The 16471-nt window shown below is 35.2% G+C and overlaps 1 protein-coding gene and 1 non-coding gene across 2 annotated transcripts; both read left to right on the top strand.

The window, feature by feature from the left end:
- The first annotated feature begins 500 nt into the window (after positions 1 to 500).
- On the top strand, positions 501 to 6717 carry LOC115708828 (protein LONGIFOLIA 1). Its single transcript, XM_030636844.2, has 5 exons — positions 501 to 2216; positions 2542 to 2612; positions 2813 to 4903; positions 4982 to 5132; positions 5670 to 6717. The coding sequence occupies exons 1-5, from the start codon at positions 2069 to 2071 to the stop codon at positions 6500 to 6502; spliced, it is 3294 nt and encodes a 1097-aa protein (XP_030492704.2). The 5' UTR covers positions 501 to 2068; the 3' UTR covers positions 6503 to 6717.
- A 374-nt stretch (positions 6718 to 7091) lies between these two features.
- Positions 7092 to 7163, top strand: TRNAT-CGU (transfer RNA threonine (anticodon CGU)). The gene has a single exon. It is a non-coding gene; the product is annotated as a tRNA-Thr (tRNA).
- Positions 7164 to 16471: the final 9308 nt, after the last annotated feature.

Here is a 16471-nt window from a genome sequence, read left to right as displayed (position 1 = left end):
CACCTACTACAACTAAAACAATTATAGCCCTCTATGAAAAATATTATATAAATATTTGTGTATCTGTAAAAGGAAGACATCAATTTTGGACGGCCATTTTGCATTGACCATTAAGTTACTTATTACATAGTTTATAACACAAACAAAAAAAAAAAAGATTTTTATAAAGATAATCATCAATTTTAGAAGAAAGAAAGAAATATTAAACGATTTTTGATCTGTTTCACCCTACCACTTTATACATATATAAATACAAATTGTATGAAAATAGTTCTAGTACGTCCACTTGCACCAAAAGTATAATTTTTAATCAACTCCTATTTGTACATTTGTGTCATATCTAAAAAAAAAAAGATTGATATGTGCAACTATTCACTCACAAGTCAGAAGTTACCTATTAAAGATATTACTTTGTATCAATGAGCACTGTCATTCATCTTCTATGTCAAAATTATTATTGTTATTATATTCCATTTTCGATATTTTTGTTCTTTTGGGGGAAAACGTACAATAACATGGACTGAAGCTTGAAGTTGAAGTTGAACTTGGACTTGCGCATGTATGCAGTTAACCACAAATATAATATATAGTTTTTTGCTTGGAAATATAGAAAAGGGTAAATAAGATCTTGCATTGCAGGTATGGAGGGAGGAGAGGAAGAATGCTTTTTCTTTTTCCTTCCTTTGTTTGCATTAGATTAGAGTACATAAATCCCTCTAATCCTTTTCTCTCTTCTGACAAGGTCACATGCACATGAAGACAAGGCTAGACCCCACCCACATACCCATCTCACATGGATATCTGGGATACAAGCCTTGAGCATTTCTAACCCACAAAAACACATACAAACACAACCCAACAGCCTCATACTTGACACATAGTGCATTCTCTTCTCTCTCTCTCTCTCTCTATCTCTCTAGTATATAATTATAATATCTATTAGTTTAGCCAAATTAGTTTAGCCAAACTCTTTAGTGTTGACTCTCTCACCAGATTGGTTTACACATTTTAATGATATAGCAACATCTTCCTGTCTCTCCTGAGCTGTCTTTCCACTTGTTCCTCAAGGAAAAATCTCGTCTTGGATCTGCAGAGATTCCTTTTTACAAACCGGTTTTGCATAGGTTTTAGTTTCTTTTTAGGAAAATTGAAGGTAATGTTAGGTGTTGCTGGTTAAAAAGAAAAGAAAAAACTCTGGGTTCTGTTCTGTGTTTCGTTGTTGTAACTTGTAATATTAGTAAAATGTTAATGGGTCCCTCTCTCCGTTTTCTTTAGGCCCTTTGATGGGAGACACTGTTTTGCCTGATTTGTTTCTATGAAACCAAACAAGTTTCTTTCTTTCCACTCATTGGGTTTGTGATATTGTCTTCTGGGTATGTTCCTTTTCCCTGTTGCGGATTGAAAAGTTATAGTTGTTTTGGGGGGAAACCCGTGAAATACTCAAAAGCTTACTTACTTCATCAGAAGTTTTGTCTTTAATTTGTTTATTTCCTTGGCGGGTTTTCAAGGAAGATAAAGTTTATTGCTTTGAGCTGTAGCTAGCAGAACTAATTGGATTTTCAGAGCAATTGTGGAGTAGATTAACTTGATTTTGGCTGTATTGGATTTAAAAGAATGAATAATGCAGTGTGCTTAAATTAAGCTGCTTGTTTATTACGCCATTAAGAGCAGGAACTATAGGAGGGCAAGTCAAGATTTTCTTGGTACTTAAAAAATTGGATATTGCCGTCAGAGGAAGTCAAGGTTATTGAGGTGTGTGAAATTCTTGAGTTACCCGAGAATACCAAGCACATTCAACTGCAAATTTCTGATATTACTGATTTTTGTGTCAGAACTCACAGAGAAGAGGTATATTTCTGAGTTAGGTTAGGTGTCTGAAAAATTCCTGGTATAGAGGTTGAGGTTTATAAATGGTCTTGAGAATTGTAAAGCTTCAAAGACTGGTCCCAACATTGTGGAATAAACTCAATTATTTGTTTTTTTAGATGGAGACTGATAACGGTATCATCTGGTTTTAAGAAAGTTTGAGTAAGAGGAGAGTTTAATTTTGTGAAAATAGCGAATTAAGATGGCTGCTAAGCTTTTGCATTCCTTAGCTGATGAGAATCCAGATTTGCAAAAGCAAATAGGATGCATGACTGGGATTTTTCAGATTTTTGATCGTCACCCTGTTCTTACTGGGAAACGCATTAGCCCCAAGAGACTTCCTCCTTCAGGTATTTTTTTTCTTTCCATCTGTGCTTAATTAAACTACTGTACTTTTCATAAACCTTAGTTTTTTCTTAATTGCTTTACCCTTTTAAGCTAGCACCAGTCTCAATTTAATGAAATTGTTAATGCTTCTCCCACCAAGTTCTTTCATTTTTTATCTTCAAACTTTGCACTTAGATTAGCATTCTTTTCCATAGGTTTATATGAATCTATAATTTCTGCCTTTGCTCAGATTTTTTTTTTCTTTTTGTTTTTTATATGATATCCCCCAAGATTGAAAAGTTGGGGAGTCTTCAGGCTTCTAAAGTTTGCGCTTTCATTTTTTTATAGGAAATTCCAGTTTAAGCAACAGTACTCTGGAAAGACAGTCTAATAATTTGCACTATCAGCAGACTTCAGGAGTAAGCTATTTTATCATTACTTTATTCTTATACTCTTTTGGAGTTGTATTATGGTTATTTTCAGTCCAGAGCAGTACAAACTAAAAAAAAAAAGAAAAGAAATGGAATGATTCAATTTCATAGTCATAACATCTATTATGGTTACTTGATGCTTTAGCATACACAATATTGTACTGAACCTTTTCTGCTTGTTATTTTAGGAAGTGAATTCAAACAAGGGTGTTAATGAAAAGCAAAGATTTTCTACAGAATCGTCAAGAGCCTCTGTCTCATCCTCTTGTTCATCAGTATCATCTTTGGAATGTAACAAAACAGCTCAACTGGAAGTTTCTTCATTTGATCGAATTATTTTCCATGAATCTTCATCAAAGGATCCGGTGAGGAACCAATCAAGCACCTCTCCGCGGTTAGGGAGGCAGTCCCTTGATCTCCGAGATGTGGTGAAGGACTCTATGTATAGGGAAGCCCGGGGGTTATCAGTTAGAACTGCAACCAAAGAGGAAGCAGCAGGAGGTCATGGAGTAGAGCATAGAGACTCCCCAAGGCCCTCACTGCTTTCCAAACATGTGGATGAATCTAATGGAGCAGGAATTAGCAGAAAACGAAATACACCAGTTGACCTGAAGGAGTCTCTTAAAGTTCTTGCTAAACTGAGAGAAGCTCCATGGTATTATAATGATTCTAGAGAAGATCCAAGATCATCAAACAAGTCTAAAGATGGTTCGTGGCACTCAGCGTCAAAGGATGCTCGTCGATTTTCATGTGATGGAAGAGAAACAAACCGTCTATCATTTGAATCACGAGATTCCTTCAAATCAACTGCTAAGCTAAAAGAGTCGCCGAGACTTTCATTGGATAGCAGAGAATGTTCGGTACGAGGTTCCAACTTTGATTCAAAACTACATAACCTTTCAAAAATTGCCAAGAGTAGTAGAATGTTGAATGATAAAGACCCTAGTTTGCCGGAGTCATCAGGATCTCAAAACCGACCTCATAGTGTTGTGGCAAAGTTGATGGGCTTGGATGCATTGCCAGATTCTACTTCAGCTGGGGATGCTCAGTTGGGTTTGATCAAAACATTTCTAACTCAAGATGGTGATTTGTCCACAAGATCACTTGCAACAAATAATCTTAGCAGGCCTATTGGAGTTTCAAACTCCCCAAGAAACTTACAGAAAGAGCCAGCATCACCACAATGGAAGAATGGTGACTTTGTCATGAAGCCCATTTCAAGTTCGAGGTTTCCAATTGAACCAGCTCCATGGAAAATGCAAGATGGAAATAAAAGTTCTCAGAAAACTAGTTCCAGACCTGTAAAAGTACCAGCAAGGACTTCAAACTCCTTCCCATCTGTTTATAGTGAAATTGAAAAGAGACTAAAAGATCTAGAATTTAAACAATCTGGGAAGGATCTCAGGGCTCTTAAACAGATATTGGAAGCAATGCAATCAAAGGGACTGCTAGACACCAGAAAAGAAGAACAAGATTCTAATTATGGAGCTGAAGGGCACCATGAAAATGTTAGTCACAATGTTAATCAAAGGTCTGCTGACCAAAGATATTCACAGAGTACCCATCTTAATGGCTCCTCACATAGAGGGCCTGGTTCCTCAAGGACCTTTGAATCTCCGATAGTGATCATGAAACCAGCTAAACTTGTTGAAAAATCTGTTACATCTACTTCGTCAGTAGTTTCTGCGGATGGCCTTTCTGAGATCAATAAATCTCATAATGGTGAAGCTGTAGATGGTAAAAAGGTTCCAAATAACAACCGAACGGCTCCTAAGGTCAATCGTAGGGATGCTGTTGTCACTTCTGTTGACAAGAGAGGAAGTGCCAGGAACACAAAATCAGCTCAGTCTAGGTCCCAACAACTTCCAATAGAAAACACTGCAACATCAGTGAAGAGCTCAGCATCTGTGAGCCCGAGACCGCAGAAGAAGCTTGAGATGGAGAGACGAAGTCGTCCACCAACCCCTCCATCTAATTCAAACAAGCCTAGAAGGCAAACTAACAAGCAGTCAACAGACTCAGGTTCACCAGGTGGAAGAGCCAGGCCAAAGTATCATAACTCACAACAATGTGATGATCAACTAAGTGAGATAAGTAATGAATCAAAGTCTTTGAGTTGCCAAGGTGACAACATATCTCTGCATTCAGAAGACAATACGCTTCTGGACTCGAAAACAGACGTCGAAGTCACTAGTGTTCTACTATCTGCTGACATGAATTGCAGTCTCAGTCCATCCATGAAGGTTGCCAAATACTTGGAATCTGGCTCAATACAGAAGGTATAGGTTGCCCTTTACCTTATTTTCCCCAGTTAGTTTTATCATTTACCTGTCAATTTTTTTTTTTCCTTGTCTCAGAAAGCAACTCCAAGGCTTGATGAAGAAGATTTATTTGCAGAACTTGCCACAGTCGCACCCGAACATCCTAGTCCTGTTTCTGTTCTTGATACCTCTGCTTACAAAGATGATACCCCATCTCCAGTAAGACAGATAACATCTGTACTCAAAGGTAAAATTTATGATAGTTATTAACAAAAAAAAAAAAAAAACAGAAAACAAAAAATCTCATTTTAATATGGTATTTTATTTTTTTGGGGTAAAAAGGAGTAGAGTAGAGTTCTGTAGGAAACAAAAAATCTCATTTTAATATGGTATTTTATTTCTTTGGGGTAAAAAGGAGTAGAGTAGAGTTCTGTAGGAAGTCCTAATCCTCAAAGCTGGTGATTCAGATGTAGTTCCAGACGAAGCAGTTGCGCTATTGCCCTGTGTATTGGCTTAGGAAGCATGCGAGCTGGAATGTGCTATCCTAGTTAAAAATTTGATTAAACATTTTAGTTCATCTTGTGAATTTGACATCAGCTGCTTAAAGTGGTCTTCTTTCTGAAATGAGATAGTATGAGAATAGAAGCGGACTTTGTTCAAGTTTGTCAGTTTTTCTACATTGCATGTTTAATATCATTTGCCTTGGGTTAAAAATTCAGAAAATAGCACTCCCCGATAAGCAAAATATAAGAATCGAATAACATTTTATAATGATATTCTACAGGTGATGAAGTTGAGGAGTCCAATGAAATGAAATCCTTAGATCAAGATCAATGGAGCTCGCCTGATAAAAGCACAGGGTCTGGCCCTACCTCTGAGATCAATCGCAAAAAGTTAGAGAACATTGAAAACTTAGTTCAGAAGCTTAGACGGTTGAACTCCAGTCATGATGAAGCAAGGACAGACTACATTGCATCACTTTGCGAGAATACTAATCCTGATCACAGATATGTTTCTGAGATATTGTTGGCTTCAGGCCTCCTACTCAGAGATCTTGGATCTGGCCTATCAACACTACATCTCCATCGCTCGGGCCACCCCATCAACCCTGAGTTATTCTTTGTTTTGGAACAAACCAAGGCAAGCAGCCTGCAATCAAAAGTAGAAGGCAGCCTTGTCAATGCTGTCAATGCTAAATCAGACAAGGAGAAACTTCACAGAAAGCTGATATTCGACGCTGTTAATGATATTCTTGTTGAGAAGTTGGCATTGGCTGGCGAGTCATATGAACCATGGCTAAGGATGAAGAAACTAGCAAAGAAGACACTCAATGCACAAAAGCTTCTCAAGGAGTTGTGTTTTGAGATTGAAACATTCCAAACCAAAAAAATAAACTTCAGCTTAGAGGCTGAGGATGATGGCTTAAAAAACATCTTGTGGGAGGATGTTATGCATCGCTCAGATAATTGGACAGACTTTTCTGGTGACATTTCTGGAGCAGTCTTAGATATTGAGCGCTCCATTTTTAAGGACTTGGTAGATGAGGTTATTAAGGGAGAAGCAGCCAATTTGGGAGCCAAGCCAGGACGGCGACGGCGAAAGCTGTTCTCAAAGTAATGCTCAACTGCATGTTTTTTTCTTCTTCTTCTATTCCGCTTTGTCATTGTGATTGTTCTCTTTTTCTTTCTGCTGACAAGGAAGTGTAATAATCTACGTGTAAGAACAACTACTGCTCTCTGCCATGGATTTGTAAAGAAGTTAACACTGAAAATTTTACAATAGATTCGTTCAGGATCAATTATATAATATGATGAGACCACATATCTTGACAATTTTTTTCAATTTTTTTTTTTCCAGTTTGAGAACTTGGTAGTTTCTTAGTTAAAATAAAAGCTTCATGAACGATCAGGTTCTGTTTCTTCTTGGAAATATATTTTTAAAAAAAAAAAAAAAATTAAAGAATTGGAACAAAACTTATCATATTTCAAATTGCATAGAAGTGTCTATAAACGTAAGAACGCATAAATTTGTGATGATTATTTATTATAGGCTGGTTGTAAACAGATTTGAGTGGTTTTTTTTTTTTTTTTGGAAGAGGATTTGAGTGGTTTTTTAGTTATTATCTTTTCAAGAAGAAAATTTCCAATGTGTAGCTATATGTACTTGTTTAAGATATATTTTAATAAAATAAGAATTTCGTATGTAAGCCTCCGTAGCATAGTGGTAGTGCGTTCGCTTCGTAAGCGAAAGGTCGCGAGTTCGATCCTCGCCGGGGGCTTCCTCTCAATTTTGTTTTACGATAGATAATAGAAAAACAGAAAAAATTGTACTTGACGTTAAGCAAAACATAAATAAATAAATTGTATTTCACTTTATTACTTCTTTTTTATTTTCTTTGAATAATAATATTATTTCACTTTACTATTTTATTTTACTTAAAATTACATTTAGTTTCTCTTTTCAGTACTTTTTCTTCACTTACATTTTGTTCTACTTAATATTCCAAAAAAAAAAAAAATAAATAACTACTCTTGCACAAGGGTACATTATTAAAATCCTAAATGTTACACAGACCATACAGATATTCTTGTGCAGAATCAAAATCTGTGTCTATTTCACTATAGTATAACCAATACGCACTTCTCAAATTTTGCATTAGAATCATAAACAATTAATTGATGATCAGACAATTAAAAGAAATTAAATATAAATAAATTAGATGCACATATAAAATTAAGAAAGAACTAAATCATATTAAAACCATAATAAAGTGTTAAACAATCTCCATTAACAACCCTAATTAAAAATCTAGCTACTCATAGTTGTAAAAAATTTATAACAACTAACTAAGAACATGAAAAATAAAGTAGAAGAAAGAACTCATCGAATAATTAATGTTGAAAGTCTCCAGAGCCTCCTTTTGCCTCTAATTTGCGTCTCTCAAAGTTTTGTTCTCAAAAGTGTCAAAGATCCCTTTTAAATCTCGAAATTAGGGTTTGCAAGCCTTAATTTTTTTCCCTTCAGATCAGAGTGGTGTTGGAATTATTTTACCAGGATCTAGATTTACTAACACGTATGTTTCATTAACATCCTAATATAAATTTCTAAAACAATGAAATAAACACATCTAAAGTTTAAGAAACCTCACATTGGGTACAGCAGAATATAATGACTCCTTCCGTTTAGATCTATGGCCCTTGAATCCTTTCTGTAGCAGAGCATTATTGTAAAGCCCGCTTAGTTAATTTGGAAATTAGCAGTTATTTATGATTAATCAGGAAATTATTTATAGCTATTTAAATAATTTATCATTGTTATTTACGGAATTCAGATATGCATATTTATGTCATCAGCAGTTTTTATATTTCGCATTTCCGGTGTCCGGTATTTTGGAACGCGGCGTTTGGCTCAGTAGAAATCACAACTTAGTATGTTAGTATTTTGGGGACGGGTTTAGACATTGGGAATGTCGGGAATGGCCGGGAATTTAGAATGTCCCAAAAATACCCCGTTAGTATGAATTATGTGATTTTATGGTGGAGGGGCAAAATGGTCTTTTTGCCCCATTAGTACTTTGTCTTATATGAGTTAATAAATGAATTAAATGTTTGTTTCTAATTAATCTTTTTGGCTGAAATAGATTTAAATAAAATGATACTTTAAGCTTGAAAATCCTTTTCTCTCATTTTTACACTTAGCCAATTTTTAAAAAGTTAAAAAATTAGAAAAGCTCTCTCTCTCTTTTCCTCTCTTTCGGCTGAGATTGGAGGGTTCAAGGCTGGGATTTTTGTGGGTGATTTCTAGTGTTTTAGCAAGATCAAAGTGTATTTTCTTCAAGGTAAATCTTGTCTTGCTTTTTCTATTTAGTTTTCTTGAGATTTCAAGTGAAAAATGTTGAAAATGCATGTGTTTGTGAAATGTTCTTGCTGCTGTAATCTTGTTGTTAGTTTATGGATTCAAAGTATAATTTTTGATGATAAATGAGTTATTTGAAGCATGAGTAGCTAGGTTGTTCAAGTTTTTAATTTATATGTGAAAATTGATGATTTTTGTGAGAAAATGCTATGTTTAGTTTCTGTGTAATTACTGGATGTTGTTGTTTGTTTTCTGAGGTAAGTCTATGCTAGTTTAAGGTGAATTAAGCTAGTGGATTGCTTAGTTAGTTGGTTTTGCTCAAGCTTGAGTTTGAAACTCAAAGCTTGAGCTTTAATGGTGAATTTTGCATGTGGGATTTGGGTAGGTTTGATGCTCTAGAATTGTTATTTGGGACCTATGAAAGAGGTCTGGAAAGTTTGGGATCAATTGGGTTCGAATTGGTCAAGATATGGGAATTTTTGGTTCTTGCTGCGAGGAACCGGAATTCGGTTGAGCATCCGGAATTCGGATGGGGGTTCGAATTTTCCCGAACCGGAATTCGGTTGGGCAACCGGACTTCCGGATGGGGGATTTTTCAGAACCCTAGTTTTCCTCGTTTTTGGGTTTTTAGGGGTATTGCCATGCTTTTTATCGATAGGGAAACTTTTAGTTTCGAGTTTTAGTCCCCGGGAAGTGATTTAGCGTGTCACTTATAGCGTTGTGGTTTTTATGGTTTAGGAGCCGATGTCCGTAGTTCGGCTTCGGTTCCGGTCGGGTTGGCACACACGAAATCGGAATCCGGGTAAGATTAGTATAACGGTATGCATATGTAGATTACATGTTTAGCGTGCATGTAGGAAGCTTTGCTAGATTACATTAGATATGTATTTAGGCTTCGAACCACCCAACCCTGTCACGTCGGTACGGTGGAGTATGACCGACGGCGGAGTATGACCGGTTCGACCGATCAGTCGACACTTGGTTGGTGGTTCGGTGCTATTGACCTATCCGTCGGTACAGGCCGGAGTATGACCGGCGGCGGAGTATGACCGGTTCGACCGATCAGGAGGATACTTGTCAATAGTACCGTCCCCTGAACGTTCAAAACTCAGTACCATGTTGGACATGGCAGTAGTGCTCAGTACCATGTTGGACATGGCAGTAGCGGGACTCAGTATCGTGTTGGACACGGCAGTCAGTTTTATGTATGATATTATTATGCTTTTCTTACTGAGTCTGTCGACTCATAGTTTACGTTGCATGTGTAGGTAAAGGCAAGGCAGTTGCTGATGGACCGTGAGCGAGCTTATGGGATTGTACATGTCGGGGCGGTTAGGCCTGGAGCGTACGATCCTCGGGACAGCACGGCTGAGATTTTGTAATTGTCGTTAGACGACTTTATTTTGATGTAAAAGTTGAACAGTGAAAATGTTTGTAAATATTTTATAAATCGGGATCCCGAGACTTTTTGGTAAAATGGTTTATAAGTTTAATGAAAAAGCAAAATTTTAATTAATCACGTTTTTCCATAAACCTCGTTGATTAGCAACGAGCTGCACAGTACGTTTAAAAATCACGTAATACGCCTAAGATAGTAGGGTGTTACAATTATCAAGATCTGAACCTGGATCTCTTTCTCTCCTTCTTGAGCTCGATTCTCCTTCTTGTTGATTAGGTTCTTCATAGTCTTACACACTATGATTGAGATACCACTTTCTGTGTGTGGACACTCACTCTATCACTCAAGGGTATGAAATTATGAAGAGAATAGGAAGAGAAGGTTGTTTCGGCCTAAAGAGAAAGAAGGCTCACGAAAATTTCTGAAAGTTAAATTTCATCTATCTTTTAAGTGTGAGCCATCACTATCTATTTATAGGTAACCACCTAGGTTTAGGTTAGATTTAATTAGCATTAAAATAGTAGAAAAATAAATGGTAAATTACACTAGTGTGGCAAGCCATGGATTGTTATTGGGCCCCACTTTGCAATTTCACCATTTTATCATTTTCCCATCTCATTTTCTCAAAAACGCCAATTTTCCAATTTAACCACTTAAATGCCAATTCCAATTATTTAATAATTAAAAATTAATTATTAAATAATATTGTCATTTAATATATTTATTAATTAGACTTATCAAAGTCTATTAATTAATAAATAAGACCTAAGATCTTTTTTCTTCACAATTTTGCCATTGCTTAGTGAAAATTCATAAACTAGACATAGTCTAATTTTAGAATTATAATTGATTAATTAAAATCAATTAACTAAGTCTTACAAGCAGTATGGTCTCAACTAGTATGGGGACCATGGGCCTATATAACCGAGCTTCCAATAAGCAGACCTAGAATTTACCAAGCAAATTCACTATCTTATTAATTCCTTGTTGCATCCACGCATAGAACTTGGAATTGCACTCTCAGTTATATAGAACGCTCTATATGTTCCACGATATAGATACGCTATTAATTATCCATTGTTATAATCCCAAGAATCAATGATCCTCTATAGATGATCTACATTACATAGGGATAAAATTACCGTTACACCCTTTCAATGTATTTTATCCTTAAAATACTTGGCCACCTATAAATGATATTATAGTGAACTAATATAGTCACTAAAATGAGTGCTTTTAGCAAGCTCAACGGAAATCATCGTTTCACTTCTAAATACCTATAGAACCTATAAATTCCATATCTATGATTAGCGTTCCCACTCAATTGCACTACCATGTTCCCAAAATGTACGTATTGTTGGAAATTATTTTACCAGGATCTTAGATCTACTCACAAGTATGTTTATTAACACCCTAAATATGAACTTTCTAAAACGATGAAATTAAACACATATAAAGTTAAAGAAACCTTACATTGGGTGCAGCGGAATATAATGACTTCTTCCGTTCAGATATCTAGCCCTTGATTCCTTTCTGTAGCAGAGCATTATCAATATCTGAACCTGGATCTCTTTCTCTGAATCTTTGATGCTGAAACTCCTTCTTGCTGAAAGTCTTTCTTCACGATCTTCCTCACTATGATTGAGGTATCACTTGCTGTGTGTGGGCACTACTCATACACTAAGAATTTCGAAATCTCAAGAGGGAAGAGAAAGAAGAAGTGGCAGCTAAAGATAGGGAGAGAGAAAGGCTCAGGTTTTTCTCTGAAGGAAAAATAGAAAATTTAAGTGTAAATTTCCTGAAGCCTTCACTATCTATTTATAGCATTCCACTAGGGTTAGGTTTGAATTATTTGGCATTAAAATAATGAAAATATCAGAGGGAAAACCCTACAAAAGTGGCCGGCCATGCAAGGTGGAGTTGGGCCTCACTTTTTGCAATTTTGCAGTTTTATCTTTTCTGCATCTGATTTTCTCAAAAACGCCAATTTTCTAATTCAACCATTTAAATGCCAATTCTAACTATTTAATAACTATAAATAATTATTAAATAATATTGTCATTTATCATATTTATTAATTGAACCATACAAAGTATCATAATTAACAAATATGCCCCTATAAACTCTTTCTTTACAATTTTGCCCTTACTTAGTGAAAAATTCACAAATAGACATAGTCTAATTTGAGAATTATAATTGATTAATCAAAACAAATTACATGAGTCTTACAAGCAATATTATCTAACCTAGTGCGGGGACCATGGGTCTATATAACCGAGCTTCCAATAAGTAGATCAAGAATTTATTACTAAAATTCACTAACTTATTAATTCTTCGTTGAATCCACGCATAGAATTTAGAATTTCACTCTCAGTATATAGAATGCTCTATATGTTCCACCATATAGACACATCATTAGTTATCCATTGTTATAATCCTAATGTGATCAATGATCCTCTATATGAATGATCTACACTGTAAAGGGATTAAATTACCGTTACACCCTACAATGTATTTTATCCTTAAAACACTTGACCCCGTATAAATGATATTTCAGCTTATGTGAAATGAGTACTCCACCATTTATGTTCGTTTGGTCAAGCTCGAAGGAGATCATCCTTTGCTTACTATTCGCCAGATAGAAGCTATAGATTCCATGTTTATGCTAGCGCTCCCACTCAATTGCACTACCGTGTTCCCAAAATGTACGTATCACCCTGACCTAAAAGTAGGCTTAACTAACAAATCAAAGAACACGAATAACCTTTCAAGATTGAGCCTAATCATAACAGGATTAAGAACATTTGATCTAGGATCAACTAGGCGATATTGACTTGAATAGATATTACGGTAAGTTTAATAAATCTAAGTCAAAGTTCAATATTGGTCCCTTCCGATGCATACTCCATGCATCCAACCTGAGCTTTACTTTAACCAATGCTCTGGAAAGAACATAGCACTTCTCCAAATGCAAGTAAACTCTGTTGTAGATTATCATATCAGTAAAACCCTATGTCTGATAAATCTAGGAAACTTTATTCACATAGTCATGTTTACTTTCCAATGTGTTGACGGCACAATAAACAGGATCAAGTATGTGAAAAGGGTTTCAGATGAATTTATACATTATGTACATATAATCATGAAATAAATCATGTGAACCATGCAACATTAAATGTTATTTCTGATCTATATTGATAAGTAAATCTGATTATATTGAAATGAGTTTTATTTAGGGCATAAAACCCAACACGTATCACCCTGACCAAAAAGTAGGCTTAACTAACAAATCAAAGAACATGTATAATACTCTTGAGATCAAACCTAATCATGTCAGGATTAAGATCATTTGTTTTAGGATCAACTAGGTGATATTGAATTGAATAGATATTATGGTAAATTTATCATATCTAATCAAAGTTCAATATCGGTCCCTTCTGATGTATACTCCATATATTCGATACTGGTAAATTTTTCCAATGCCCTGGAAAGGACATAACACTTATCTAAGGTGTAAGTATATCTATCGCTGATTATCATGCCAGTCTAAACCCAGTGATCTGACAAATCAGGGAATTAAACTTTCGAACATATAAACATGATTATATTCCACTGTGCTGACAACACTATAATCATGAACAAATACATATGTTCTGGACTTAATATAATTTATACATTAAACAATCATGAAATAAATCATGTGAACCATGCAACATAAAATGTGATTTTTGATCTTTATTTGATTATAGTGAAATGAGTTTTATTTAGGGCACAAAACCCAACAAACTGTTGGAAATATTTTACCAGGATCTAGATTTACTACCATGTATGTTTCACTAACATCCTAATATGAATTCTAAAACAATGAAATAAACACATATAAATTTTAGTAAACCTTACACTGGGTGCAGCGGAATATACTGACTCCTTCCGTTCAGAGCTCTAGCCCTTGATTCCTTTCTGTAGTAGAGCATCACCAAGATCTAAACCTGGATCTCTTTCTCTCCTTCATTTGATGCTGATTCTCCTTCTTGTTGTTTGGAATCTCCTACAGTCTTACACACTATGATTGAGATACCACTTGATGTGTGTGGGCACTCACTCGTTCACTAATGGCTGAAAAATATTTCTGAAGATAGGCTATAGTGTTTTCGAAATTGAAGAAGAAAGAAGAAGGAAGAGGTCTCATCAAAAGCTAGGTTATTAGCTTTGGAGGCATTAGTTGGATAATGAGACCATAACCTTCCTTTTATACTATTCTTCAATAGGGTTAGGGTTGAATTAAATGGATTAAAAAAGAATAAAATATTGGGCAAAAATACCTCTTGGCCGTATACAATAAGTGGACCAATCTCTAGTTACAATTTTGCCACTTTATTTCAACCAGTTATTCTTCTTTTCAATAATACCATATTTTTCAATTCAACCTTATAAACGCCAAACTATTTGTTTAATAATTAAAATAACTATCAAATAAAATTGTCATTTATAATATTTATTAATTAGACTCCATAAAGTCTCTTAATTAACAAATAAACCACAAAACACTATTTCTTCCCAATCAAGCCAAAACGTAGTGAAAATTCATAAACTAGACATAGTCTAATTTTAGAATTATAATTGATTAATCAAAATCAATTAACTGAGTCTTACAAGCAGTATGGTCTCAACTAGTATGGGGACCATGGGCCTATATAAACCGAGCTTCCAATAAGTCGAACCGAATTTACCAAGTAAATTCCCTAACTTATTAATTCCTTATTATATCCACACTTAGAACTTGGAATTGCACTCTCAGTCATATAGAATGCTCTATATGTTCCACGATATAGATACGCTATTAGTTATCCATTGTTATAATCCTAATTTGATCAACGACCCTCTAATAGATGATCTACACTGAATAGGCACTAAATTACTGTTAGGCTAAAATTAGTCTAAGTTTCGTGTCATATTTTCGGTTAGTTTTCACTCTTTGTTGCTAGTTTTAGGGCTATTTTACGCTTGATTCTCTTGTTTTAGGTCCTCGGGTGTTTAAAGAAAGTATGTACAAGAATTGAGGACGCGCGGTTAAAGAATCGAGAAGAAAAACCAAAAAACGTGTCGCTGGCTAATCCAGCCGCGACGGGCAATATCCCAGTCGCGACGGGAACTGGCAGAGAAAGTTTCAGAAAAATGATGTTTAACCCCGTCGCGACGGGGGCATTGCCAGTCGCGACGGGGACCCAGTTCGTGAAAATTAGGATTGATTCAGATTTGGAGCCTTAGAAACAAAGAAGGAGGCTAGAAGAGCGGCTTGTGGCGACCCGGATCAATTGCTTCAACTAGTTCTTTCTCTTCTCTTTAATATTTCAATGCTATTTTCTGTTTCAATGTTAATTATGGATTTGATTATGGATGTTTTGAACTAAACTCCTATTTAGGGAGGATGATGAATGTTGTTTTAAGTTTTGCCTAGTTAATGATTAATTGCAATTCCTTCAATCTTGATTTGTGAAATTATCTATATTTGTGCTTAATTCCATGTGTAAGACTGATCACTTTTTACATGTTTTATGATCTCAACTCAAAATCTGAAAAGTGAGAATTGAGAATGCTAAAATTGGATAATCTAGGTTTTGATGTGAAACGAAAGTATTTTCATAGCCTTTGTGACATTTAGATTATTGCTTAATGCTGATTTCATGTTAGTTTAATTAAGAGATTAATTAAAGAACATGTGATTTAAAACCTAAAAGATCTGAAAAGAGTTAGGTTAATTTATAATCTGTCATTCACGTCAAGAAAAGGATAGCAATTAGGCATTAACAATTGGGTAAACAAACAACATGATTCTTCTCCCTATTTTCTCATCTTGATTAATATTCTTTTGTTATTTTAAGTTTCTTGAATTACTTTTATTTCGTTTAAATCTTGAAAATTATTGATTTGCCAAATAGAATCATAAGTATAATTCAGTGGTAATTAATCCAATTCCCTGTGGTTTGACCTCACTTGCGTTAGTTTACTACTTGATTGCGTGCACTTGCGTATTGTTTAATAATTTTCGCAACAATTACCGTTACACCTTCAATGTATTTTATCCTTAAAACACTTAGCTCCGTATAAATGACATTTCAGCGAAGTGAAATGAGATCTCCACCATTTATCTCTGTTTAGCCAAGCTCGAAGGATATCATCGTTTCACTTCTATATTCCTATAGAAGTTATAGACTCCATATTTGTGTTAGCGCTCCCACTAAATTATACTATCATGTTCTCAAAATGTACGTATCACCCTGACCCAAAAGTAGGCTTAACTAACAAATCAAATGTAATAACAAAAATATTTG

Source organism: Cannabis sativa, chromosome 3, assembly GCF_029168945.1.
Source record: "Cannabis sativa cultivar Pink pepper isolate KNU-18-1 chromosome 3, ASM2916894v1, whole genome shotgun sequence".
NCBI classification, from domain to species: Eukaryota; Viridiplantae; Streptophyta; class Magnoliopsida; order Rosales; family Cannabaceae; genus Cannabis; species Cannabis sativa.
Note: the sequence above shows the minus strand (reverse complement) of the source record. Positions and strands in the feature narration are given on the sequence as shown.

Bases quoted from the DNA above. Each gene is read 5' to 3' on its own strand.
- LOC115708828 (XM_030636844.2), top strand. From the start codon at position 2,069: ATGGCTGCTAAGCTTTTGCATTCCTTAGCTGATGAGAATCCAGATTTG. The intron at 2,217-2,541 runs GTATTTTTTTTC...ATTTTTTTATAG, and splicing joins CAAGAGACTTCCTCCTTCAG to GAAATTCCAGTTTAAGCAAC. The intron at 4,904-4,981 runs GTATAGGTTGCC...TCCTTGTCTCAG, and splicing joins AATCTGGCTCAATACAGAAG to AAAGCAACTCCAAGGCTTGA.